This window comes from Cervus elaphus, chromosome 11 (assembly GCF_910594005.1).
Source record: "Cervus elaphus chromosome 11, mCerEla1.1, whole genome shotgun sequence".
NCBI classification, from domain to species: Eukaryota; Metazoa; Chordata; class Mammalia; order Artiodactyla; family Cervidae; genus Cervus; species Cervus elaphus.
Window position 1 is genome coordinate 31630553 of NC_057825.1, and position 27036 is coordinate 31657588.

The 27036-nt window shown below is 48.5% G+C and overlaps 1 protein-coding gene across 1 annotated transcript in view; it reads right to left on the reverse strand.

Annotated features, from left to right (window-relative positions):
- The window catches only part of ADCY3 (adenylate cyclase 3), an 82600-nt gene extending 56285 nt beyond the window's left edge, over nt 1-26315 (reverse strand). The window contains exons 1-2 of the mRNA XM_043917321.1: nt 25389-26315; nt 24078-24914 (exon numbers count right to left, since the gene is read on the reverse strand). Of these exons, the coding sequence (XP_043773256.1) occupies nt 24078-24752 (675 nt within the window). The 5' untranslated portion in view covers nt 24753-24914; nt 25389-26315. The remainder of the gene's footprint in view (nt 1-24077; nt 24915-25388) is intronic.
- Between the last annotated feature and the right edge of the window lie 721 nt (nt 26316-27036).

Genomic DNA, 27036 nt, shown 5'->3' on the forward strand with positions numbered 1-27036 from the left:
CTGAAGACAGAAGGAGAGTTCTAGAATCTCAGCGGTATGACCGTCACACAAACAGCACAACACGAAAGGGATCTGCAGTCTCACAAGCACACGGAAGCCCCTGTACACAGAACCACAGAACTCAACAAACTTGGGATTCCGAGGACTCTGTACCTCTCGATGCAAGATGACTCATGTCCTGAGAGTAGAACTTTCTGCAGACTCTCAACTGCAGAAACCCGCGTCATGGCTTTCTCCTTGGAGATTCGATTCCCTCTCTGCTCTCTGAGTGCTTCTGAGGGATTACTCAGCCTCGCTCAGCCCTGCAGCCTCCCAGAGCCTTGCCTGAAGACACCCGGGATGTGGTTTTTTAGTCACTGGTTCTGACTCGACCCTTCAGTGCTTATTCCTTAGTTGCCGTTTCTCTAGTTTCTGATCCAGGTGCGTTGGCATCCCAAGGATAACTGATTAAGACTCAGGAATCTAAATTTTGCACCCCCACTCCAGGTGATTCTCTTTTATTCACTGTCAGGCATGCGTACTCAGTCGCTCAGTCATGTCTGACTCTTTGCAACCCTATGGACTGTAGCTCTCCAGGCACTTCTGTCCATGGGATTCTCTAGGTGCTATAGTAAATATCAAAAACAAAGCTAAGATCCTGGAACCTTCCTGCTTCTTTAAACCAAACTGTGAACACTGCTATCGCTTTACATCAACTCCCTCTGCCTACTGCCTGTTTTTCTTCTGTCCATTTATTCTCTTATCTAACAATCTTCTGATCCTTCTCACCCTGAGTTACACAGTCACCATCACGGGCTGGCCTGGAGGAACCTGCCAGGCCACGGCCCAGCCCTCTCTGTACACCATCTGAGTCACGTGACACACAAAGACTTTCAAATTCCACAACTCAAATTTAAATGCCTGGCGAGCTATCACTGTTCCCAACTCTCTTCAGCCTCAACTGTCTTGAATTAGCACCATCTGAGTAGGCTCCCAACCCTGGCAGCACCTGAAACTCATCTGGGGGCCATGCCCAGGCAGCATCCCAGAACAGTGAAATCTGAAGCCCAGATGTGGGCATCGTTCAAAAGCTCCCAGGTATAGCCCGGGAACAATGGGAACACCCAAGCTTGTCGCAGTCTCCCCAGCCAGCCCCAGGCTGAATGTCCCATTTCTGCCAGCCAAGGGTTGGGACCACAGTTCACCTGACTATGTACTCAAGATAACAGCACCCCGTCCCAAGTAATCCACAGTAAGCCTTTGTTGGCTGACTGTTCTCTCTGTCACTGGTGCTCCTTTCCACACCTCCAGTGGGTCATTCATTCCATCTGGTCTTTCTGGGTCTTCCTCATTGTCCTCCTCCTGCCTTCATCTAGCCAAAACCCTCACCTCCCCCAGGACTGGGCACAGACTTGTTTCCCTGGCCCCTCTCTGGTCTTGCTAATCTACCCTCTGTTCAGCTCTGTTCAGTTCAGTTCAGTCGCTCAGTCGTGTCTGACTCTTTGCGACCCCACGAACCACAGCACACCAGGCCTCCCTGTCCATCACCAACTCCCGGAGTTTACCCAAACTCATGTCCATCGAGTCGGTGATGCCATCTCATCCTCTGTCGTCCCCTTCTCCTTTTACCCTCAATCCCTCCCAGCACCAGGGTCTTTTTAAATGAGTCAGCTCTTCGTATCAGGTGGCCAAAGTATTGGAGTTTCAGCTTCAACATCAGTCCTTCCAATGAACACCCAGGACTGATCTCCTTTAGGATGGACTGGTTGGATCTCCTTGCAGTTTAAGGGACTCTCAAGAGTCTTCTCCAACACCACAGTTCAAAAGCATCAATTCTTCAGCGCTCAGCTTTCTACCCTCTGGGATCACGTTAAAATTCCACAATTACCTTTATGAAAGTTCCATCTCCTGCTCAAAACACCTCAAGAGCTGCCAATTTTCCTCATTCTGGTACGTGAAGTCCTACATAACTCTGTCCCCTAGGACCTTCTCCAAATATCTCCCACAGTCTCCGGATATAAACCATCTGCTTTAGCCAAGTTGATGTCCCCAACGTTGTTACCCGGCAGGCACTTCTGAACCTCAGCACGTGTCACAGCCCACACTCTGAGGACCCCCAAACTTTTCCACCAAAGTACATGTGGAGGAAGCTTCACCTCTTTCCCTGCTGGGGCATGCGGCTTCTGCACTCTATTCCATAAAAATCCATGTTTGTATTACTATTTTTAAGTGTCTTAAATGTTTGCCTTTGAGTAAAACTCATGAGTCTGTCTGTTACTTTACATGTTCCACTCGGGCAGGAACAAGATCTGTTCCAAGGACCCTGTGTGGCCAGCAATGGACAACACCTGGCACATAGGAGGCGCTTAATGATTACTGAGTGAAGGAATGAATAAGTGGGGGATGGAGGGGGGAGGGAGAGACTGAAGGAAGGGAGGGAGGCAAGGATGCAGGGAGGGAGGATGGAAACACAGATGTTATAGTCACCCTGAGTTATCCCGAGTACACCAGGCAAGCACACCCTTACATCCATCCCAATGTGAGCAGTGCCCTACCCAAACTGGCCCCCCCACCAACTTCCTCCCTTCCTTCAAAATCTAGCTGACCTCCGCCCCTCCACAGAGCCTTCCCGGATGGCCCCACCCCTGAGAGATCACACTCTCCTTGTGTTTCTTCTCTAGTTTCTTAGAGAGGAAATAAGGGCAAGATAAGTCATTTAGAAGAAAAAAAAAAAGTTTAAATATGCAGGCATACTCTGATCTCATTTTCAGAGTAGAAATGAAATGGGGCAGGAGCAGAAACACCAAAATGTCAACAGCGCTTATCATGCAGGGGAGGGAGATTTAGGATGACTTCTGTTTTTTTCCTTTTCACTGCATCATCTTTCTGCAGTGACTCTCTCTGGGCAGAAACAATAAAAGACAAGGGGCACTATGGGAAGTTTCGGCTGCTCCCTCTACTTGCTTGAAACACCCTAACCACCACCAGACCAGGACCCTTAGAAACAGAGACTCGTCTTCAGGGAAACTCCCTCTTGCGCCAGGAAGGACCTCAAGAAACACCCGGTGGCGGGCAGCCCCACCCAGAACCTCCCCTGTGTACATACCTGTTTCTACGGGACATGCCTCACCCCCCACCAGGTTTCTCAGAGGGCCATCTGGGAAGATAAACCTTCCAAGGGTCTTCAGACAAGATCTGGGCACAGCATCAGATGGCCTCACCCTCGGCCCTCCTGCTCTGCTCCATGAACCCACAGGCTTGCAGCCACCAGGAGTGAAGGGAGAGCCCCGCCCCAGACCCTAGGGGTCAAGCCGATCGTCTGTCATTGAGTATTCAGATTCAGTGCCAACACGTGCAGAAGAGGCACCGGCTCCTGAACTGGAGTTGGTTTTTGTTACCCCCACAGAGCCATCATCGCCTCGTGCTGACAAGCCTTCCCTGGATAAAGGCGAGGGTGCATCCAGCTGGTAAGGTGGCTGCCATGAATACTGAGTGGTCCCACTCCAGGTCATCACCACTGGTACGGAGGGCCTCTCATTGTCAACTGCAAAGTCTCTTACAGACAATGCCAGGTGGCTCACTGGGTCTAAGTTCCCCTCTGGACCTGGTTTTCATCCTCTTCCCTCAAATGCTTTGTCCACTCATGAGCACCTCCACCGTCCTTGCCCTTCAAAGACCCAGCCAGTAGGGACTTTTTCACCCTGGGGACACATGTATCCCAAGTTCCCAGGAGAGCTCGCAAACCATCCCCTGACTTCCTGAGAAGCTTCTATTTCTTTAAATATTTCCCTTTGGTTTTTGCTGAATTTTCCCACTTACCAGCCTTATGCTTTTGATCAGATCTTCTCCTCACCTCAGCAGAGGATTAAAGCCCATCACCAGCATGGCCAGTGGTCTGCCCCATTGGCACCTGAGTCCCTCCCGGCTCACACTTGGTATCACACTTCCTATGGCATCCTTCCTCTGGGGGCCCCTAGGGTGATCTGTCCCAACCCCTCCCAAATATATTAACACACACACACACACCATCTCTCTATAAGGTAAACACTCAAGGACAGTAAAACACAGCAGTTAGAAACTGGGCTTGAATTCCAACTCCACCACCACAGATTGTGGCCTTGGGAGGTGTCAACACTGCTCTAAGCTTGCTCCCTCCTCTATGAAATAACAGGACTCCTACCTCAGGGTGGGTTACGGAACTCATGAAAACGATGTGGGTAAAGCACCTGGACTCTCTACTTGTGGTGCACGGGCTCAGCAGTTGCAGCACACGGGCTTAGTTGCTCCTGGGCATGTGGGATCTTAGTTCCCTGACCAGGGATTGAACTCATGTCCCCTGCATTGCAAGGCATATTCTTAACTACTGAACCACCAAGGAAGTCCCATAGATCATTCATTTTAGATCTTTTTTATTATCACTAGCATTTAGTGCTATGAATTTCCCTCTTGGCCCTGCTTTGTCTGCATTCCAAAAAATTGGTATGCTGTGTTTTCACATCAATTCAACACATTCTCTAATGTTACTTGTGATTTGTCTACCCATTTATGCATATGTTGCTTAATTTTCCAAATATAATTTGGAATTTTAAAGATATATTTATTTCTACTTCAATCCATTATTTTTGTCAGATAACATTACACTTTGCATGATTTGAGTAACTTTTTAATGTACTGAATCTTGTATTGTAGTCCAGACTGTGTGTCTTCATGAACATTCCAGTGCATCTGAAAAATATTATACTCTGCAGTCATTGGTAGAGGGTTCTATAAATACCACTTTGGTCTGGCTGGTTGTTAAGTTCTATTAATGCATACTTTTAATTTGCCATGTGTCCTATATTCTTTATACTTCTAATTTGTCTATTTCTTTTACCAATAACTGAAAGAGGTGTGTTGCAATCTTCAAATATAATTACAAATTTGTCAATTCCTTTAAGTTTTATTGTTTTTTTGCTTTACATATTTTAAAGCTTTGTTATTAGAAATATATATATATATATATATTTAGGGTCTTAATGTCTTTTTGATGAATTGACTCATTTATCATTATGAAATGTTCCTCTTTATTCCTGATAATTTTCCTTATTCCAAAGTCTGCACTATCTGTTACTAACATAGCCAGCCATCTTAGCTCTCTTTTGATTAGTGTCTCATGGAATAGCTTTTTCCATCCTTTTAGATCAGTGTCTTTATAATAAAAATGGGTCTCTTTATGATAGCTTATAGTTGGTTCTTACTTTGTTATCCATCCAATAATACCTGCCTATTAAATAGAGTCATTATATCACATACATTTAGTATTATTTTCAGTATGGTTGAATCTAAAACTTTTGTCATCTACTGGTCTTATTTGTTCTTTGTTACTTTTCCCCTCTTTTCCTGCCATCTTTTGATTGTCTATCATTCTACTCTTTCTCCATTATAGGCTTATGTGCCACACTTTTTTGTTATGTTTTTTAATGGTTGCTCTGAGATTTACAATATATGCATACCTCAGAGATGCTATGGGTTTAGTTTCGATCACTGCAATGAAAGAGAATATTGAAATAAAGCAAGTCACACAAATTTTTCCAAACACATAAAACTTATGTTTACACTACATTGTAGTTTACTAACTGTGCAATAGCATGTCTAAAAAACCAACATGGTGTGCTAAGTCACTTCAGCTGTGGCCAACTCTTTTGAGACTCTATGGACTATAGCCCGCCAGGCTCCTCTGTCCATGGGATTCTCCAGGCAAGAATACTGGTATGGATTGCCATTTCCTACTCCAGGGGATCTTCCCGACCCAGACATTGAACCCAGGTGTCTTTTGTCTCCTGTATCGGCAGGCAGGTTCTTTACCACTAGGACCACACGCTAATTAAACAAAGACTCTACCACTTAAAAAATACTAATAATCACCTGAGCCTTCAGCAAATCATAATCTTTTTGCTGGTGCTTCGAAATATTGGAAAAGTTACCAAAATCTGACCCAGAGAAACAAGTGAGCAAATGCTGTCAGGAAAATAGTGCCAATGGAATTCCTCTACGCAGGGTTGCCACAAACCTTCAATTTATGAAAAACACATGTCTGAGAAGCGCAATAAAACAAAGCACAATACAATGAGGTATGCCTATATGCATCTTTAATTTAACGTAGTCTATTTCATGGATATTTAATTTCCAAATACATGGTTTTTTTAAAGCATCTTAGATATTCATTTCTCATTTTGATATCAATTTCTCATTTAAATGCTTTCTTCTCTGCAATGATTCTGTGTTTTTCAATCTTCTAACCTTACTGTGGCTTTCAGTGGCTAAGTCAAAGATCTTGGTAAATGTCACACTGTACTTGAAAATATATGGGTTATTTTCAAATATCTTTTGATATTGATTTCTAACGTAATTCCACAGTGATAAGAGAACAGACTTTGTATGATATCAATACCTTTAGACCATGAAATTTTTGCACTTTGTTTTATGTCCCTGGATATGTTCCAGTTCTTCTGGTTTACAGTCTATGAGAACTTGAATAGAATTTGTATCCTGCTGTTGTGTGAAAACTGTATAAATCTTAATTATGTTGAATTAGTTCATAGTGCTTTTCAAGTCTATATATCCTTCTACTTTTCTGTCCATCCTATTGATTTTTGAGAGTTTGATATTGAAACTCCAACTAAAAATCTTAATTTACTTAAAAAACTATAATATATAGAACTATATGTAACTTTGTTCTGCATTTTTCAAGTCTCCTATAAATGTGTTACCATACTTCCATAATTTAAATTTCTTAAAAAGAAAAAAATACAGTCTACATCAAATATTATTACTTTACATGTAGTGTAAGAAAATTATAACAGTATATTTTCATTTCTTCCCTTCTGTCCTTTGGGCTACTGTTGTCATACATCATACATCTCTGTTATAAACAGTACATTGTTTGTTTTCACTTTATATAGTCTTTTAAAGAGATTAAAAATGAGAAAAAATAACTTCCGTAAGCTTCTTTATTCTTTTTGTACAATCCAAATTTCTATCTAGTATCAATTTTCTACTGCCTGAAAGACTTTCATTAATGCTTTGTGGTATAGATCTTCTGGTCATGAATTCTCTCAACTTTAGTCTGTCTATTTAAAAAGACAAATATCCTTCATTTTTTGAAGGATATTTTTTGAGTATAGAATTCTAGTTTGATCTATTTTTCAGTCCTATTGTTTTCTACCTTTAATAACTTCTGGCCAGACATCTACTATCATTCTTATCTTTGTTCCTCTATGTCTTTCTTTCTGGTTGTTTTTATGAATTTCCCCTTAACCACTAGGATTAACTAACTTGATCATGATGTGCTTTGGTATGATTCTATTTTTGCTCTTTATATTTATTTGAGTTATTTTGAGCTTCCTGGAACTGTGAATTTATAGTTTTCATTGAATTTGGAATTTTTTTCACTATTAGAAAAATACTTTTTCTGTCTTCTCTCTGTTCTTCTTCTGGGATTCTATTGCTTCCCACTGCCTACAAAAGGCAGTCAAAGCAGTTTCAAATAGCTTTCCAGGTCACCCATTTGAGATCCCAGACTACCTTCCAGACTCATCTGTCTCATACACCCAATTCTGCAGTCAAAGTTGTGTGTGTGTGTGTGTGTGTCTGTGTGTCTGTGTGTGTGTGTATTCAACCCCAGACCACTGCCCACCAGCAACTGTCTCTGCCCCCTACCAATCCAGGGCTCAAAATATATTTCTCCCCTCAAGGCAGAGTTCAATACTGCCTCCTCTAAGAGACCTTTCCCAGCTAAGGCAGAAGGAGGTCGTCTGTCATAGTGAATCCCTGAGAGCTCGAGGACATACTTTCAGTCAACGTGGGATGAGGCCCACCCTCAGCCCCCAAAGAAAGAAAGGCACTGGACTCTGTGATGGGAGTTAAGAGTGACTGAGTTATGTCAAAATGCACCTAAGCGAGACTTTCCAGAGAAAGAAGTTGAGCACACAGTATTTTAGGAAGAAGTGAGTCAGGCAGCATCTCTCCTTTTTCCAAAGGGAAAAATGAAACACACAGCAGATTAAGTCAATTATCCTGAGCCAGAGGAAACATCCTCCAAGGATCTTCACTCTCAGACCAGTCTCTCAATGTAGCCTCTCAAGAGTTGGAAAAAACCCATTCCAGCTTCCAACTTCCTCCTTATAAAGTCAGGGGAAAAAAAAAAAAAGTCAGGGGAGCAGCAGTAGGCAATCATGTTCCAGGAAACCACTCAGCTCTTGGATCCAGGTCTCTGAGGAGAGAATCCTTGCCAAGGCCCCAAGAAAGCAAACAGAATTCCCCAAATTAGAAGAACTGAAGCAAAATGAATCAAGCAACCAAGAGCAGCTCACCAGCAAAAGACATGAAGCCTGAGGCCATCCCAATTTTTCACTGGAAATTCTTTCAGTGACCCAGAACTCCACATCATCCTTTCAAACACGCCCATACCAGGTGACCGCCCTCCTTTCGTCTCCACCTCCCATTCTCATCATTTTCCCCACACAACCACAGGCTCAACAGTCTCCTCTCTAAACAAACTCCTCCTAACGCCCCACTGGCCCCTCACTCCCTTTTCACTCCATTACTACAATGTCACCTGCCTCCAACACCCACCAACCATTCCTACCCGCAGCCCTTTGAAGCTGCCATCCCCATAGTAAGTTCCTGAATCAGAGCCACACAAACTACTCATGAACGCCTTTCTGTTTCCTGTTCCCGTCGCGTGTCTGTGCCCCATCATGGTGGGCCACAGTGGAGCACACTGCTGGCCTGGGGGCCTGGAGGCCGAGGCTACAGACAGAGGCACTGAGACGGTCTCTCTGTGGCAAGTCACTTCCCCTCTGGGCCCCAGCATCCTCTCTGGAAACACTCAGTAATAACTCAGAGGCCACCCCTCCTGGCAGCAGCAGTGTGGGCAGCTGGGGAGAGCAAACACAGGAATGAGATCCTCTCAGGTGCAAATCCCAACTCCTCCCGATCTGTAAATACCACTCAAGCAAAATGCAGTCTGCCACCTTCCAACAGGGAAACTCTGGGGTTGTTCGTAGCGACAGATAAGCATATAATCATAGTAACACTTGCATCTGAATGGGGCTTTGTGGTTTACAAAGTGTGTCCACTCATCCCCTCATTACGGCCTTCACCACAACCCTGGAGGAGCTGGCGCGTCATCATTACCAGCATGGCAAAGACACAAGGCAAGTACTATTCCAAGAGCTTTATTTTATCACTCAGAGATTCAGTAATGAAGGCACAGAGAGGACTAAGCAACCTGACCAAGCTCTTGGAGCTGGAAGAGGCAGAACCAGACATGGAGCCCTGGCATCTGGCCCCACGTCTGGCTCATGCTCACTGGGTTCATGTCCTCTATTCTCCTCACTCACTGAGGAGAAGACCAAGCTCGTGATGTCAAGGGGTTTTCCCGAGACCCACACCCACAGCAGGGCAGAGTTTCAACTCAACTCTTGTTCAATGACAAGACAATGATGAAACAGACAAAATCAGAAACACAAAGGATGTCAGCACTTGGCGGGTATGTGGATACTGTGACTCCCTCAGCTCAAGGAGTGGCCGCAGGTGTGCACAAGAGGCGACCAGGATGGACCCCACGGGGGCGCTCCTGGCTGAAGGAGGGAAGGGCTACAGATCACCAAGGCCATGTGACCACCTTGAGGGGTGGACACCAGTTACCATAAAGGAATGTGTGGATATTAGCACTGAGAGGTTTGCTTCATTGATTTGCATAAACTTACATAAATAATCTCTCAATCTCAAATGTGCATATATCACATACACATGCAAATTCAAAGAAAACTCTCTGGATGTATGCACACCACACACTTGGCAATTGTTGCCTATGGGGAGGGGAGCAGCAGAGGAAAAGGGGGCTTCACTTTAATGTTTCTGCCTCAGTTGAACCTACCTGCCTGCCAATACAGGAGATGTAACAGACATGGGTTCGATCCTTGGGTTGGGAAGATCCCCTGGAGGAGGAAATGGCAAACCACTCCAGTATGCTTGCCTGGAGACTCCCTTGGACAGAGGAGCCTGGCAGGCTACAGTCCATAGGGTCGCAAGTGTCAGACATGACTGAATAGACTTAGCATGCATGCATGAAATATTAATATTTCTTACAATAAGAACAACACATGGTGTAGAAGAAAAAAATTAATTGTCACCTCTATCTGTAAAAAGGGACCTAATGTTAACAGCAGGTATCCTTGAAGGATAATACTATGGATAATATTTCCCCATACTATTTAGTATTTTCCAGGCAAAAGCAGAGACATTAGTTTGCCAACAAAGGTTCGTCTAGTCAAGCCTATGGTTTTTCCAGTAGTCATGTATGGATGTGAGAGTTGGACTATAAAGAAAGCTGGGAATACGTGTAAATCTATTGCTGATTCATATCAATGTATGACAAAATGAAATGAAATGTTGTGAAGTAATTAGCCTCCAACTAATAAGATAAAAAAAAAAAAAAAAGATAAAAAAAAAAAGAAAGCTGGGCACCAAAGAATTGATGCTTTTGAACTGGGATGTTGGAGAAGACTCTTGAAAGTTCCTTGGACTGCAAAGACATCCAACCAGTCCATCCTAAAGGAAGTCAGTCCTGAATATTCATTGGAAGGACTGATGCTGAAGCTGAAACTCCAATACTTTGGCCACCTGATGCGAAGAACTGACTCATTTAAAAAGACCCGGACGCTGGGAAAGTTTGAAAGCAGGAGGAGAAGGGGACAACAGAGGATGAGATGGTTGGATGGCATCACTGACTCAATGGAAATGAGTTTGAACTCAAACTCATTCAAATGAGTTTGAAACTCCGGGAGTTGGTGATGGACAAGGAGGCCTGACGTGCTGCAGTTCATGGGGTCGCAAAGAGTTGGACAGGACTGAGCAAGTGAACCGACTGAACTGAACTGAGGCTTTCCCTAGTGAGCACATTTGTTACTTTTATAGTAAACAGAACCATATGAAATGAAATTGCCATTGCTTGCATGTTGAAAATGGTTGGATATTGGTTATTTCATGTGATTCAACTTACTCATAATTCATGCAACATTCAACAACGATGGAGGGATTGCTCTGTGCCAGGCCCATATTCAGACAATGATTATTTTTTTAAGAAAATATATAAACCAAGTTCCCTTGTAGGCAGGACCTGAGGGTACTGCGTCTGTGTCCCCAGGAACCTGTGCAAACATGTGTCCAGAACCATATGTTTTTGACCAAGTGAAGAGATAAATTAGCAGACAGAAGGACAACAGATGCCCGTCAATAGGCACACACATGCAATTAGACTTCCTAAGCAATCAACAACAAACACAGCATCCCTGTAGGAAAAGAAGAGGGCAGACAGGGAAGAGGATGGGTCAGACTCTGGGTAACTTGATAATCGTGCTGGTCTTTACTGCTCTGGCAGGGCAACGGGAACAGGGAAGCAGTGGGGAAGGGAAAGGCATAAGGGGCATCCAGGCTGCAGAGGGACATGGCCCAGGTCAGAGGACAGCCCAGGGAGGCAAACACACCTCCAGCCCCAGGCCGCAGTTTCAGTGAATGGTCCCTGGGATCAGCTCCTCTGCTGCATCCTGGGACCAGCCCCCACTCCCTTAAATAGCACATCCTGCCAGATCAGGGACATTCTGTCAGTCTCTGGGGAGCTATCCTACCACTTAAGCAGCAGTGGGTTTCTCTAGATTAACTTCCATTTTCACGTAGACTCTGATTCTTTTATTAAGACCTGATTGGAAAAGAGCCTGATGCTGGGAAAGTTTCAGGGCAGGAAAAGGGGGGCGACAGAGGATGAGATGGTTGGATGGCATCATCGACTCAGTGGGCACGAGTCTGAGCAAACTCCGGGAAATAGTGAAGGACAGGGAAGCCTGGGGTGCTGCAGTCCATGGGGTCACAGAGAGTCAGACACGACTGAGCAACTGAACAACAACATCTAAATTTCCCTGAATGGAGACCACCCACCCCACCAAACCTCAAATCACAGCTATGGTCTTTACACCTCTAGCATTTGTGTCCTGCAACAAGGCAGGATGGACAAGGTTCTGAGAGCAGGCAGGGGAAAATGTGTCTAAGACGGGAAAAGGCAGCACGTCTCAGTTTGCAGCCAAAGAAAGTGCTAGGGTGATGTAAGGCCCAGAAACCACGTCACCTGAGGGCTTCATGAAAAAGTGCAATGGGTTAGGCTGAAGAGGAGACTGAGAGAGAGCAAGATGGCTGAATCCAAATACCAGGAAGGCTACTGAGTAGAGAATGAGAGGCAGACGTGAGTTCCTTCCCCTGGGTAAACCAGAACCAGGACCAGATGCTTAGAGGGGCAGGATGGGGCTCCAGCAGGAGGGCCAGCAACCAGGATGGCGCTAAAGCCCTCCAAACCCATGTTCCGGATTAGTCAAGTCCACCCACTCCCACAAAACCTCCTGACCTTCTGTGCATGGCTGGCAGGACCTCTCTAGAACTTTCCTGCACATCTGCTCCAACTTCTGGTGGTGGAGGTAGTTTAGTCGCTAAGTCGTGTCTGACTCTTGTGACCCCATGGACTGTAGCCCACCAGGCTCCTCTGTCCATGGAATTTTCCAGGCAAGAATACTGGAGTGGATTGCCATTTCCGTCTCCAGGGGATCTTCCCAACCCAGGAATCGAACCCAGGTCTCCTGCATTACAGGCAGATTCTTTACCCACTGAGCTATGAGGGAAGCCCATAATGTAATTAAGAACCTAAACAAATAAAATATCAGTATGAACAACAGATAGTTGTTATTTCTAAGAAAAGTAAAATGAATGTTTGGAAATTTCTGAATAAATGTGAGTAACTAACAGAAATTGCTGCTGAATTAGAAGTGGGCAAGACAACAGTAAAAATTTAGCCAAAATAAAAATCATAAAGATCGAGGATTCGGTCCCCAGATTATTTTCAAGTGACTTTTAATCCTCTCTACACTTTAAGGAAACTAGAAATTACAGAGGTCACATCTTACCTACAAAAGGTCACAAGGAACACCAAAAAGGACACCCAGACGCAATGATCTTTCCTTTCCACAAAAGATGAGTAGCTAGATGTTTTCAGCTGAAATAAGCTATTTTAAATGCATATAAATGTTTATGTGCAATTTTTTTGTGATTGCTGGATTCTACTGACTTTTAAAAATCTACTTCATTGAGTTAAAGTTCACATACAATAAAAAGCACCCATGTAAAATGTATATTCCCTAGCCATCTAGTGATTAGGACTCTGTGCTTTCACTGCAGGGTCCCCGAGTTCCATTCCTGGTCAGGTAACTAAGATCTTGCAAGCCATGTGGCACAGCCAAATAATAATAATACAATGTTACTTTGATGAGTGTTGACAAATTCACACAACTGTGTGACTACATCCACAGTAACCACAGGGAATGCTTCCATCACCCCCAGAATGTTCTTTTGTGCCCCATCCAACCCCCTTCTTGCCCCACAGTATCTAAGGCATCGTGGCTCTTACACACACAAAATGCATCAAGGTCATCTGGTGACTACCAATGCTTACCACCATCTAGCTTTTGTTTTCACTCCCTTTTCTTCACATACAGTAAAATTCTCTTTGTTCTGACACAGAGCTGTATGACCACTGTCAAATAATTTAACTTTTGGCATCAACTGACCAAACACCTGTGTCAATCTCTCCAGATTAAAGGACTGCCACTGCATTTGGACCTGACCCCAGCCATGCTCCATCTTCACACTCTGATTCTGGGCACCTTGTAAATTGGACCACAAGCTCCATGATCTTTTCTACCCCCAAATCCAGCGATGAGTGTTGTGAGGTGGGCATGAAAATGAACAAAATGAGGCCACCCAGGAGCAGTGGGCACCCACAGCTCCCTTATTCACAATAAAGGAAGCAAACAAGCTTCACATTGAAATCTCAAGCATTCAACTGAAAGGAAGAACACATTTGACATTCCTCCAGTCTAAATCATTCCAGAGACTTCCTTCACTGAGTCTCTCACCTGCTGCTACTCGTAATTGATTCCTCAAAGAGAGGGAATAAGGAAAAAAGATATTAAGTGAAAGGCCTCGGCTGTGATGCAAACAAACAGCCCTGCATCAAAAGTACAGAATTCTTGGGACTACCCTGATGGTCTAGTGACTATGACTCTGCACTCCCAACGAATAGGGCCCAGGTTCAATCCCTGATCAAGGAACTAGATCCCACATGCCACAGTTAAAGATCCCTCATGCCGCAACTAAAACCTGGAACAGCCAAACAAATATATTTATATTTATTTTTTACAAAGTATAGAATTTTTGTCCTCATAGGGAACTTTATCTGAAAAGTATGCATTTCGTTTCTTAGACAACAAGAAAAATGGTGGCTCAGCTAAAGTAATCATCCTACGTAGGACCCTTTATTGACATAAAGGGGCAACGTCCCAGATCTGTCCCCAGAGATGGGCCACGTAACAACTATGGCCCCAGTTTAGGGAAGGGGGGGACTCCTCTGTTTTCCAGAGTGCTTGATGCAGCACAATGCAAGATAAACTGTAATCATATGTAGGAGTTTAGAAAACAGAGAGCTGAAGAGTGAGAAATTGTGGCACTTTTCTTGCAATCTGGGGGAGGCTGCGTCTAGCTGACAGCATCGCCCATTACTGGGAAATGGGCCCTGGTGGGTAGCAGGGGGACTCCCAGCCCAGCTGGGGAGAATGATCCACTTCAGCACTAGGCAATGCTCTTTGCTCAGATTCCCCTTCAGGAAGTGACTGATTTGGTTTCTTAGGAATTGGTAGTAAATTTGTACAAAAGAACAGACAGGGTGTCACCATCCTTCGAGAATGGTAAGGGCCACCTACCATCAGCAGGTTGGTGACTTAGCCTTGGGCTTATTGGTCAGTCTCTTAGGAATGTGGCCCATGGGGATCACTTCCCCACTGCCCAGCCCCCTCGGGTGAAAAACCCAGCCTTCCAGGGGCTTCAGGGGCAACCCTGAGCCCAACCCTGGCCTGGGCAGGCAGCTCCCAGCCTTACACTGCCAGTTCTGACTCAGCTGGCCCCACTTCATGGGGACCAGTCCTCAAATGACATGGGAACAACAACCCATGACCACGGAATCTTGTGAGGGTTCAAATCCAGTCTGCATACACTGGGATTTCGAATGGGGGTAAAGTGTGGTATGGGATTTCTTCTGAAATGTGTCATTTCTTTTCTGTTTACAACAAAGAAAGGGCTCTTGAAGAGAGAAACAGGAAAAGGTTTCATCATTATTCAAAGCAAACTTCTTAGGAACCACAAAGGAATTCTGCTGGAAAGAACAGCTGAAAATGTAATCAGAGGAAGGAAGATACATCAGACACAAAACAGCCAGGAGGGGAAAGGAGAAAGGCAATGGGCCTGCTGGTATTACATATACATAATGATAATAAGCAAATGAAAATGGGATGATAAATAAATAAAATTAATAAAGTAAGAGTAACCAAATGTCCTACAGAAAAGGAACAGTTGAGTTAATTATGGTACATTTAGCCGACATCATATTATGCAGCCATTAAAAATGATGATTGTGAATACTAATTTAAAACAGAAAAAAGTCTGTGCTATAAAGCTGACTAAGTAGAGAGTAATGCGTACAGCTTTGTAAAAATTTCTAGAAAGGAAGGACTAGAAAAAGACACACACAAAATTAGTTATTATAGGATTATAATAAATTTCTCTCATTTCCAAAGTTTCTGCAATATTAGATGGCATTTTATAATTAAAAACACTCCTTAAAATAATCCTTTCACAAGGAGGGGGAAGGAGCTGGTTGGTTACACAGAAAAGTGATGAGGAAAAGGATGATGAATAAACCTGGTCTGATTCATTCATAGATCAAAGATCAGAGATGGTCTGTCAAGATTAGGTGCAACAAAGAAATAAACAGCTAGCATTCTCAAGGTGCTTTACAATTTATAAAGTGCCCTTACAGACCTAACCCCCTCCCCCACAAGGTGACAAACACTCCCATGAGCAGTCCCCCACCTGACTCCCCAGCCCTACTTCACCATGGCTTGTCTTAAGCTTCCCCAATGCAAAAGCACAAATGGTGCAAACACCAATAGCCAGGGACTGCCTCCTGCTCCCAGAAGGGCCATCTGCTCATCACCGGCCACCTGGGAAAAGCATGTCCCATGCAGGAAGCAGAGGTTGGTTTGGGCATGGACGTTCCGAGTGGGGGACTGTCCCCCAACAAGGCTGCTCCCTCATGTTAGGCCCTAAGCCCTCTTCCTTTTTGATTCTACACACTGTCCTTAGGCACCCCCTCATCCTCCCTATGGTTTTGGGTACCACTTAAAGGCTGATGATCCCCAAATCTAGAACCCATGACCTCTCTTCTAAGCTCCAGATCTTAAGCCCAGGGCCTGGTATACAGAAGGTGTTCAATAACGATCCACTGAATAATCTGATAGTTCCACCTGGATATCCCATGAGCACCTGAGCCTGAACTCGTCTTCTCCATCCTCTGATTCCATCTTGGTGAGTGGCCTTCATGGCCTCAGGCCTGGACTACTTCAATAGCCTCCTAAACAGTTTCAACCTTACTCAAGTCCACCAGAAGGATTCTATTAAATACAAATCAGATCCTATCTGTCGCCTGCTTAAACTCCTTCAATGAAGCCTCATCATTAGAGGAATAAAGCCCAAATTCCTTAGCCCTTCCACTACTTAGCTTCTCTATACCTTGTATCTCTAGCTCCTGCCACCCACTCCTGCTCCTGTCACACAGCATTCTCACCAGTCCAAAGCAAGTTAGAATCTCCTATGACTCTGATCAGAAAGCCCTGTTCCCGCTGCCCCCCACCCCAGTAAACTCCTACTTATCCTTCAAAACCCAGCTCAACAGTGAGCACGTAGGAAGCCTTCCTCTGTCTCCTGAGGCAGGGTCTCTTTCACTAACATAACCTGGGAGCTCCCTGATACCTAGGGATGACTTTCACTCCTTCTTTGTATATTCCTGCCTAGAATGATGCTTGGTAAGTGACACAGGAAACATAGTTTCTCTTTAGACTAGAGGAACTAGCAGGAAGGTGGGATGGGATGGTGAGAGCTCCAACTCTGCTCAGTCATTCTTCTACATGATCTTACGCAAACCATTCTTGCCCAAGGTCAAGATTAGAACTAGGCCAACAGGATATCAATGACTCATTTTCTGGGCCCCTAAAACCCTTTTCTATTGCTGCTTTTTCCCTAGACAAGAAAAAAAACTTAATTAACAAGTGGTAAAGAAGTACAGACTAGCACTCTTGAAGAGTTATATGTCTTGCTTTAAAAATGTCATTTTTGAATCACTTAAATTAACATCAGAACGTTTCCCTAGCCTGGATCTAACCAAATATTTACCAAACTCTCAGAGTTGATGAGGAAGGAAATAAAGATAAAAGCAAAGCAGGAATGTATTTATTCAACACGCATGTATAGAGGGAGAGTCGGGACCAAGGCACTGCAAGGGGCTGTACTAGTGGTCTTACTCTCCTTGGGGTAAATGACAATCTGCTAAGAAAGACAAATTGGATGTGTTTCTGACAGATGCGCACAAGCAAATTTCCACCTCCTGAGAAAGGAATACAAACATCAGACCGTGCTGCCCATCTAGCTGATACGTGGAGAGAAAGGGCCGGGATTGGTGCTGGGGTCGTGATCGGAGGCAGTGTGCCCCGCTCCACCCCGGACAGTGCCCTGGACAGAGCGAGTATGCATGTTTGAAAAAAAGAACAAATTCTTCCTCAAAACATAAAGCAAATCCCAGGCAGATGAACCATGAGCTATCATCTTTTCACGTGCAAGGCAGTTTCTGACTTTGTGAATCTTAGAAATGATGTGTTGGGCCTCATAGAGAATCAATACCTTCAAGAAGTTATACGCAGTATCTGCAGAAGACTGGCTCCAGGGACTGTCATGGATAACAAGGGCATATATTAACATAAAGTGGCACAGTACAATGAAGACAGTCTGCTCTCCATATGTGGAAGTTTCACATCCACGGATACAGAGAAATGACTATACAGCAGTCCACATTTCTAACTTCTGAAGCATCCTAAGGTATGCCACCCAGACTCATGGCTCTCTTCATCTCTTTCCCCCAACACCCTTCATGCACCCCCTTGTTTAGTAAAAAGCCTCAGAAGACGGCAGCCCTCCATCCCTTCCTTCCTGTATATACATATCACTCTCACATCAAGGGGTAGAATCAATTTCCCCTTATCCTGCACCTGGGTTACCCCTTGTGACTTGCTTTGACCAATAGGGATGGGTCTAGCCTTTAAAATCTCTGATAACTGCCACCATGCTGTGAAGAAGTCCAAGCTAACCACTTGGAAGGGTCACTGAGAGAAGCTCCAAGGCTCCAGGCATGTGTGTAAGACCTTCTTAGGGCTTGCCAGCATAGCTGTCAGTTGAATGCTGGTGCTGAAAGAAACAGTCCAGGCAGTCAAGTGAGTGGCCTTAGACAGTGCATGGGAAGCAGGGCAGCACCCAGCTGAGCACAGAGAATCATGAGATTAAATAAACTGTCACTGTTTTAAGGCACATAGTTTGAGGTTATGTTATATAACCATGGATAACTGAAACACAAAGTAAATGAAGGGATGGTGGTGGGGGTTAGTCGCTAAGTCGTGTCTGACTCTTGTGACCTCATGGACTGTAGCCTGCCAGGCTTCTCTGTCCATGGGATTCTCCAGGCAAGAATACTGGAATGGGTTGCCATTTCCTTCTCCAGGGCCTCTTCCCGACCCAGGAATTGAACCCAGGTCTCCTGCATTGCAGGCATATTCTTTACCAACATGTATAGTAAGGCCACTGAGAAATAGGCAACCCCACATTAGTGAACTTCCTAGAGAGCCAAATATAATCCTTATTCATCCAAACTTGTTCTTACCTATTTCTGATAAAAAATGTTTTTAGAATGTAGTATTAGACCCCATTTGACACTAAATGTAACCTAATGTTTTCTTGAAGTGGGGGTCATGATTATAGACATGGGTTACTGTAAGGTCCTGTAATGGAACAATGCCTCCTCCAGCCAGGAAGGTGTATACAGACTATCAGCTGAAATGCCCAGACAGCTCGGCCCCTCCATAAGCAGCAATATATCTGCCCCTAGAGACACCTCCTTCATCCCCCACGTTGTTCCTTCTGATACTTGTGGGTGAAGAGACTGAGGACCCAGTCCTGCGGGAACTGTATCTCAACAGACTCTCGGGGAAGGTCAAAGGGGTTCTTTTACGATGGTAGGAGAGAAGGGACTCTGGAATTCCACTGGCCAGGATCATACCCTGCTCCTCCACTTGCTACGCAGCCCTGGATGAGCCATTTCACTCACATATTTCAGTGTCCTCATCTGTAAAGCAAAAATACGATCTGCCTCTTGCTGGAAGATGCTCCTGAAACACTGCAAGAGCTCATTAAACGTGAGCACCCTGACCATCCCCAGGGTCACTGGGTCTGCACCTGCGGGTTATCTTTGAGTTCAAAATCTGAGTGTCGGTCAGGATGGTACCCACGGAAGTAGATCACCACGAGTGCATGTGTTCATGAGGGTACAGCTCGGACAGGGGGTGGCCGAGTGTTTATTCAGGGTTGGAGCACCCGATTGGGACTTCCCAGGTGGCTCAGTGGTAAAGAACCCACCTGCCAATGCAGGAGACTCAGGTTGGATCCCTTGGAGGAGGAAATGGCAACCCACTCCAGTATTCTTGCCTGGGAAATCCCATGGACAGAGAAGCCTGGCAGGCTACAGTCCATGGGGTTGCAAAGAGTTGGACATGACTGAGCGACTTCACTTTCTTTAAGGATAGGAAAAGACACCAGAAAAACGCAGCCAGGGGAAGGGACTGAGAGGGAACTTTCTGCAAAGATGCTTACATGTTCAATAACTGACTATTCTTTCCCCCAGGCAGTTGGATTCAGTGGCCTTCCGGTCCCTTCCTATGTGTTTCCTTATTATTCCAATTCCTACATGATGCCTCTCTACACATTTGTGGAGGATGAGCCATCTGTCCCACTGTGGGATGGGGGCAGAGCCCAGGGCCAGCGGGACAAGAGCTGGATTGCTGTTACCCACTCCCAGTCCATCTGTCTGTCACTCACACATACCTGTCTGTCTGTCTGTCACACACACACACACACACACACACACACACACACACACACCCCTCGGCTGCTGCAAGGGGCCAAGAGCTGGGTTGCTGTTGCCCACTCCCAGTCTGTCTGTCTGTCACTCACACACATACAGATACCTGTCTGTCTCACTCACACTCACACTCACTCACACACACACACACACACACACACACACACACACCCCTACCTCGGAGGCTGCAAGCCCCAGGCTATGCCTCCCCACCTCCCCATCCAGCTCCTGTTCCTGCTCCCCACACTCACTTCTCATGAACTCCTGGCCACGCTTCCACCAGGAACATTCTGTCACAGGCTTCTCCCCTCTTTACATCCAATTCCCAGGGGGAAATAGAGGGGTGCTCCCTGTGATATTTTAGGGCCTCCCACTTCTTGGCCCTGTTCTTCAATGCTGCTTATAGCAAAGGCATCGGGGGACAGCCAAGGACACACGAAAGAGGTTGCAGAGAAAAAGGCTTTCAGGGATGCCCCCTGCCCCTCACCCATCATCCCCCCCACCAGTGATCCCTCCCTAGTTACCAGTCCTCCTCCCTTCTCTCATCCTCCCAAGCCTCACTTTTCTCATCTGTAAAATGGAGCCAGTAACACCCAAGATCAGTTGAGATGATGCATGTGAACCTGAGTTCCAGCCTATACACAGGACACCTGCAGCATGAGCTCCCTCCAGCCTCCCAGAGCCGAATGCGCATTCACAAGGTGGATGATCTGCTATGTAATTTGTAGGTGTGAAAGGAATCACACATCCACAGCTCCATCATGCTCTAATTTGTGAATAAAGGTCTTAACAGGCTATTAATTCCATGAGAGAGTTTTGCTCCTGAATAGCCTCTTTGCTAGGAAATAAAGCTGTAAAATATTTCTCAGGGGTTCCTGGCCCCTAATTTGCCAGACTCATTTTTTAAGGACCCTTTCAGAAGCTAACAGATGTCTGCGGCCACATGTGAGGGCCTTGGGAGCAGCCACTGGCCACAGGAATGTTCCCCATCTTGGCTGCATCTTCTTCCCGCCCCATCTTCCCCTTCGTTCTCACCCGTCAGCAGCTGGCCCTGCCCTTGACCTCCTCCCTGCTTCACCAGCTCACCGATGGGGCAGTAAAAGGTAAGCTGGGCCAGGACCCAGGCAAGCGGAGAGATGTGGGAAAAGCCAGTTTGCTTCTCCCTCCCCCAGCCCCACACCGTGCTCTCCTCCACCACAGCCTCTGACATCATTATCTGACTCCTTTCAGTCCCAGACCTGCAGGCTGCAAGGCCCATACTTGTTGTTCAGTCAAAGCCACTCACCCACTGATAAATGAAGCCCCTGACTCCACCAGCTGTTCCTGCTGGAACCCCAACCAGCCTGCCTCCATGAGAAGAACCAGGCAGGGTAGGCTGGGTGGCTTGCCGCTGATACTTCAGGCTACCCCAAGGCCCCCATGTCCTTCTATCTCTCCCCACCCCAGACTCAGGTACGGGTTTGTGGGGATGAAGGGCCAGAGGAAGCATACTTAGGCATAGGGAACGTTCCTTTGGTGCTGCTGGCACTCATAAAGCCCCAGAAATCCAGTGTCTCCTTCTAACTGTGAAACTGAGTTCACCCCCCACCAACCCAGGAGGGAGTCCCTGGCTGGAGCCAACAGGTGATGGCAGAAGACAAAGCAAAAGGAGTCTGTGGGCAGGAGAAGGCGACGCAAGGAAGTGCCTGGTGTTACTCTGACTGTCGGGGGGAAGGGGGGTCTGGTCGCCCCGTTCTCACATCCCTGTCCTCCAGCCCTGCCCCCTTCTATGCTGGCACCCCATCCCGGGGGGTTTCAGGGGCCCAGGGGAGCAGCAGGCAGGTGAGCTTCATCCCAAGGCTGGGGGGGTGGGTGTCCAGGTGTTTTCCCCACAGCGGCAGGGGCCCACAGGGGGCTCAGAACGCCATCATGCTCCTAGAAACTGAATGCAGGGCCCCTATGACTTAAGACTTCAGTGGGTGGGCCTGGGAACGCAGGCACCTTTTCAAAAAGTCATATTAGTCCCAAACAAGTGACTCAGAAACTTCTGGAACACAGCCCACTGAAGGCTGGGGCGTCTTGCATTCTATCTCAGGCTCCCAAACAGACCCTGTGAGCCCCTCTCTCCCCTTCTAGTCCCAAAGCTGCATCCACGGCACTGCTCCCACGTCAAGGTCATGCTCTCCTGGGATGCTAACAACTGCTATTCTTGATTTACTTATTTTTCTATCTTTTTTTTTTCCTGTTTCCTAATCTTTTGGAGTTTCTGTTTCTTAGCAGCGCCCCAAAGACATCAGCAATCAAGCGTTCACCCCCTGGGCTCCAATGTGGAGAATGTCTGATTTGCCTCCTTCATGGGCAGCGAAGCATACTGGAAATTCATGGGGTCCAGGGACCCCAGCAAAGAGGAAAGAGCTAGAAGTGACTGTTTAGAAAAAGGAAAGGGTTCCGAGTTTGATCCCAGGCCCCACGGGCTGCTATGCCCACTGATCTGCCCGCAAGCTGTGCTTTTCACTGATTCCCAAAGGAATGTCTCTCACCATTCCGCCCAGATAGCTTCCAGCAGGGCCCTCAGCTGGCAGGGGCACAACTTGAAGTTCGCCAACTTGGAAGTCATTAGGGGTATGGCAGGCTGTCGCCCTTCTATGAACAGGGCCTTGGGAGGAAAAGGGACCTTCCAGTGTGCCTACCTGAATCCATGTACACCAGCCCAGGGCCGGGCCCTTGCAGAACCAAGGCACAAAGCTTCTGTGAGATGACACTGCATGAGCCAGAATGGGAAAACAGGAAGAATCTTGGTCCAAGAACCAGGGGGAAAGTTAAAACAGAGGAAAAAAACCTGTGTTTTCCTCTAACCAAGCGGGAGGCCAATGGGGTGGCCCCACAGGTTGCTTGCATCGACCACCGGCACTGCTGCGCCCCTGGAGACTCAGCCCCCCATCCCAAGAGACTCTGGCTGAGACGGGGGCAGTGGTGTGACGTAGAAGGAAGAGCCCTGAAATGGGAATCTGGACACGGACATTCCAGCTACCCACTGCCATACCTAGCTGTGTGGACTAAGAGAGGTCACTCTCTATCTCTGGGCTCATACACAAAATGAGGAAAAGGTAGCGAGTAGGATACACAGCTGTGGAATTCATAGACTCTCAGCCCTACGGAACCCCCATTGCCCCATAGGTGACCCAGCTCAGAAGGCCAAGCATCACATCTCCGCAGCCCCTCAGCACCTACCCAGGGTCTTGGCACCCAGTGGGGAGCACAGACTACCTGTTAAGTTGAAGCCAGACTTGTGCCCCTTCCAGCAGAAGGCTTCCTCCAGAACCAGCAGACCTTCCCTCACTGTGGCTGGCTACCCTGCCCCCGTTTGCATCCCCGCACCACGGCTCCCAGGCGGAGACCACCACTCCCTCTATCTGAGCGCTCAAGCACCCTGAGCTCTCAGCAGCAGAAGTGGGCTCTATAACAACCACACAGCCCTTCACATCTCGTTCTTTGAGGTCACCCACAACCTTTCATCTTGATAACAACTGCTTTAGGCAGGCAAACACCATCCCCACTGGGCAGAGGCACACTGAGTCCACACAGTCAGCCTCTTGCTGAAGCCACTCAATGCCAAGTTAAGAGGTCAGAAGCAGGGGAGCCCTCTTTCCCCATGAGAGTCCTTCCTGGCAGGGGTCAAGGACAAAGGCAAGGCTGCCTCGCTTGAGATCAGGCCCAGGCCCTTCCGGCCACCCACTCAGGCTGGGCGTGGGTTGACAGAGTGGCCAATGTCCGGAAACCCTCTGATCCCTCAAGCCAACCACAGACCAGCGCTACTGCGAAGCCAGGGGTTGAGAGAGAGGTGGTCCTTCCTACACACGTAGATGAGAGCCCCAGACCACCCCCTGTCTAAAACAGGTACCACCTCAGCCCCGAGAGCTGCTGGGGAGGGAAGTCACTGGCCAGGTCAAAAGGCGGGACTCACCTCCCTCAGCAACTGCACTCCCTTCAGCCCATCCTGCTGCTGCTGGGCCACGGTGACCCCCAAGACGAGCGTGTGCACGACGCAGGAGACCACAGAGATGATGACAATGGGGCTGAGGCTGAGTGGCAGCGTGATGAAGAAGGAGAAGATGAAGAAGGCCTGCCAGCCCACCGTGTCGCTGGCCGCGTGGGCACGGGAGAAGTTCAGGCCCAGGTAGGAGAAGACCTGGGCTGATATCAGCAGCCACAGCAGGTAGGGGACCACTCTCCGAGTGACCCGGTTAGGGAGCAGCCCCTTTTTGCAGAGCACGAAGAGGATAATGTCCAACACCAGCCCGACCCCAGCCACAGCAAGTGGGGCCAGCTTGTCGCCAGAGAAGACCACGGCGCACATGACCACCACATAGCAGTCGAAGAGGGCCGCGAAGACCACCAGCACCAGCAGGGTCTCATGGCGCTGCCTCTTGAAGTAGGTCTGGTACAGTTTCTCCAAGGACTCTGGTACGAAGGTCAGCCGCATGAAGCGAGGCAAGCAGAGGCACGACCCCGAGTTCCGGACAGAGATTTCATGGGTCCGGCCCACCCCGCGGTCAGGGTCCGAAGGCAAGCTGACAGAGTACTCGGCCGAGTACTCTGCTGAGTACTCGGGCTCGGAGAAGCCCTGGGTCCTCGGCATCCTGGCTGGTATCTGCTTCTACTGGCTCCGGAGAAGCCGGCTGCAGAGCAGAGGGAGCGCTCTGGCACGGGCCACCGACCGGGACTCTCGGAGACCTGGGGCCACTTCGGGCAGGAACGCAGAGCGGGATTCCAGGGCCCAGGGAGCGCTGACCATCTGGAACTTAAAAGGACATCATTAAGTAGAAGCCCCTCTTCCTTCCTACCCGAGCTTTCTCCACGACCTGCCCGAGCCCTCCTGGAAGAATCCTTGCTGCCAGAGGCTCCAAAACCGAGGCCTTTCTCCCGCCACCCCAACGCTCACGGCCACCACCCGACCACACACATACTTAGTCTTGTCCACCCAAACACTGCTTCCTGTCTCCGGCTGTGGACAGGCCTGGCTACCTCTCCACCCATCCCTGGTCTCCGCGTCATCTCAGTCTCTCTACCCCAAGATCTCCTCATCTAAGTCGCCTCCAGGCCCAAGTCTTTGAATGTGAGGATAAAACATGCTCCAAGAAACCAGCGCCAGCCTGGGGGGTTCCTGAATCTTTCTCTGTTTACTTCCCTTCCCAACCAGCCCTTTGGCCCCTGGGGCGCCCCATCTCCGGGCACGGTCTGACCTCCGGAAGGCAGGCCCTGCCCCTGCGCTTACCTGTGCGGGAACTCGAGAGCCGCGTGGCCCGGGCCAGTCCCCTCGCGGGCTGCGAGGCCGGGTCACGCGTGTAGCGGAAGGGGACAGGAGGGCTCGGCGCGCCCGGGGGCTGCTCCCCGCGGAGCCGCGCCGCCCCGCTAGCGCCGCGGTCCCCGGTCCCCTGGCCCGGGCGCGACCCTCCCGCCGTCAGGCCGGGAAAGGCTCAGGGCTGCCCTTCAGCATCCACAGGCGCCCGGCCGCTGGAGAAAGGAGGAGGAGGCGGCGGCGGCGGCTGGAAAATTCGGGGGCGCCAGCCGCTAGGGCTGCGGCTCGCGGGGCCGGCGCCCTCCCTCTGGCCCCGCAGTGGTAGCGGTGGCGACGGCGACAGCGCTGCTAGGGGCGCACCCGGGGCCCTTGGCGGCGGGAGCGCGGGCCGAGGCCGGGGAAGCCCGCCAGCATCCTCTGCCCCGCCCGCGCGCCGAGCGGAGCCAGTCGAGCCCGGGCTCGCGGCACAGTGAGTCCCCGCGCGGCGCTGGCGGCTCCGGGGCCACGCGCGCTCCAGGCCCCGGGAGGCGGGCGGCGCCCCTCCCTCCCCTCAGTCGCCGCCCTCTCGGCGAGCGGGTCCGGAGCTGGGGCGGGGGTTGGGGGGTAGGGGAGGTGCCGGGGGGAGGCGCTCCGCTCGGGACCCGGACCCGGTGCGGGGGCAGGAGGAGGAGCGCGAGGAGGAGCGCGGGGGCGAGTTGCAGGGGCCCCCGTGGCCCCACGCTCCGGCACCGGGCGGCGATCGCTGCGTGGAAGCTCGGGGTGGGCGGTGGCAGGAAGGATGGGCTAATCAGGGCCTTCCCCCCGCAGGCCGGGTCTCGGAAGATAAAAGCCCGGGACGTGCCCTCTCGCAGGTGAGGCACGCTCGGGGCATCCCGGGCGCCCCCTCCTCTGCCGCGACTTCCTTCCGGGCTCGGAGAGGCGGGGGCTGGGGTTTGGGGACGACTCCCCAGCCCGGCGCGCCAGGCCTGTGTCCCCGCCCACCCTGGCAGCCCAAACGCCGGCCTGAGCTTGCCGCAGAAGGGCCCGCAACTGAGCCCGATTCTTGAAAGAAGAGGGTAGGAGTGGCCCAGGAGGCACGTGGAATTGGGAGATACCCGGCTTCAAAACGATCGCTTGTGCACATTCCACCTGTTTGCGTTTTTTGAATGTAGGAACGCTGTTAAGAACGCAGATGCCCCTTTGAATGGTTAAGTCTTATCAGTCTCTTACACCATAGTATAAACTACTTTCCTCGGATTTGACAAAAAGTCAAGACCAACCACAGGCTTTAGGAATTTAGATAAAGGGAAAGAAGGGAGATAAGTTGTTTTGAAATACAAGTAACTATGTGGAGGGAAGGGGGAGGGAGTTGCTGAGGACAGCCAGCCCTTTCAGGGTGGGCTCCCTGGGGAAAGCAGAACTTGGTAAGAAAAGAGAGAAACCTAGTCCTCCAGGCCCTGGATGAAGGTGACTCCTGGATCTCTTGAGATCATCTGTGAGGGCCCTTTGCAGAACCTTAGGGGGTAGATTCGTTAGAGACTTGATCCTATCATAGCTGTTTCTGTCTGTTCCTCATACTAACTACGAAAAACTACTAACCTCAGCCCAAACCTGTCAGGGTTTGCTTCCAAAGGTGAGAAATATG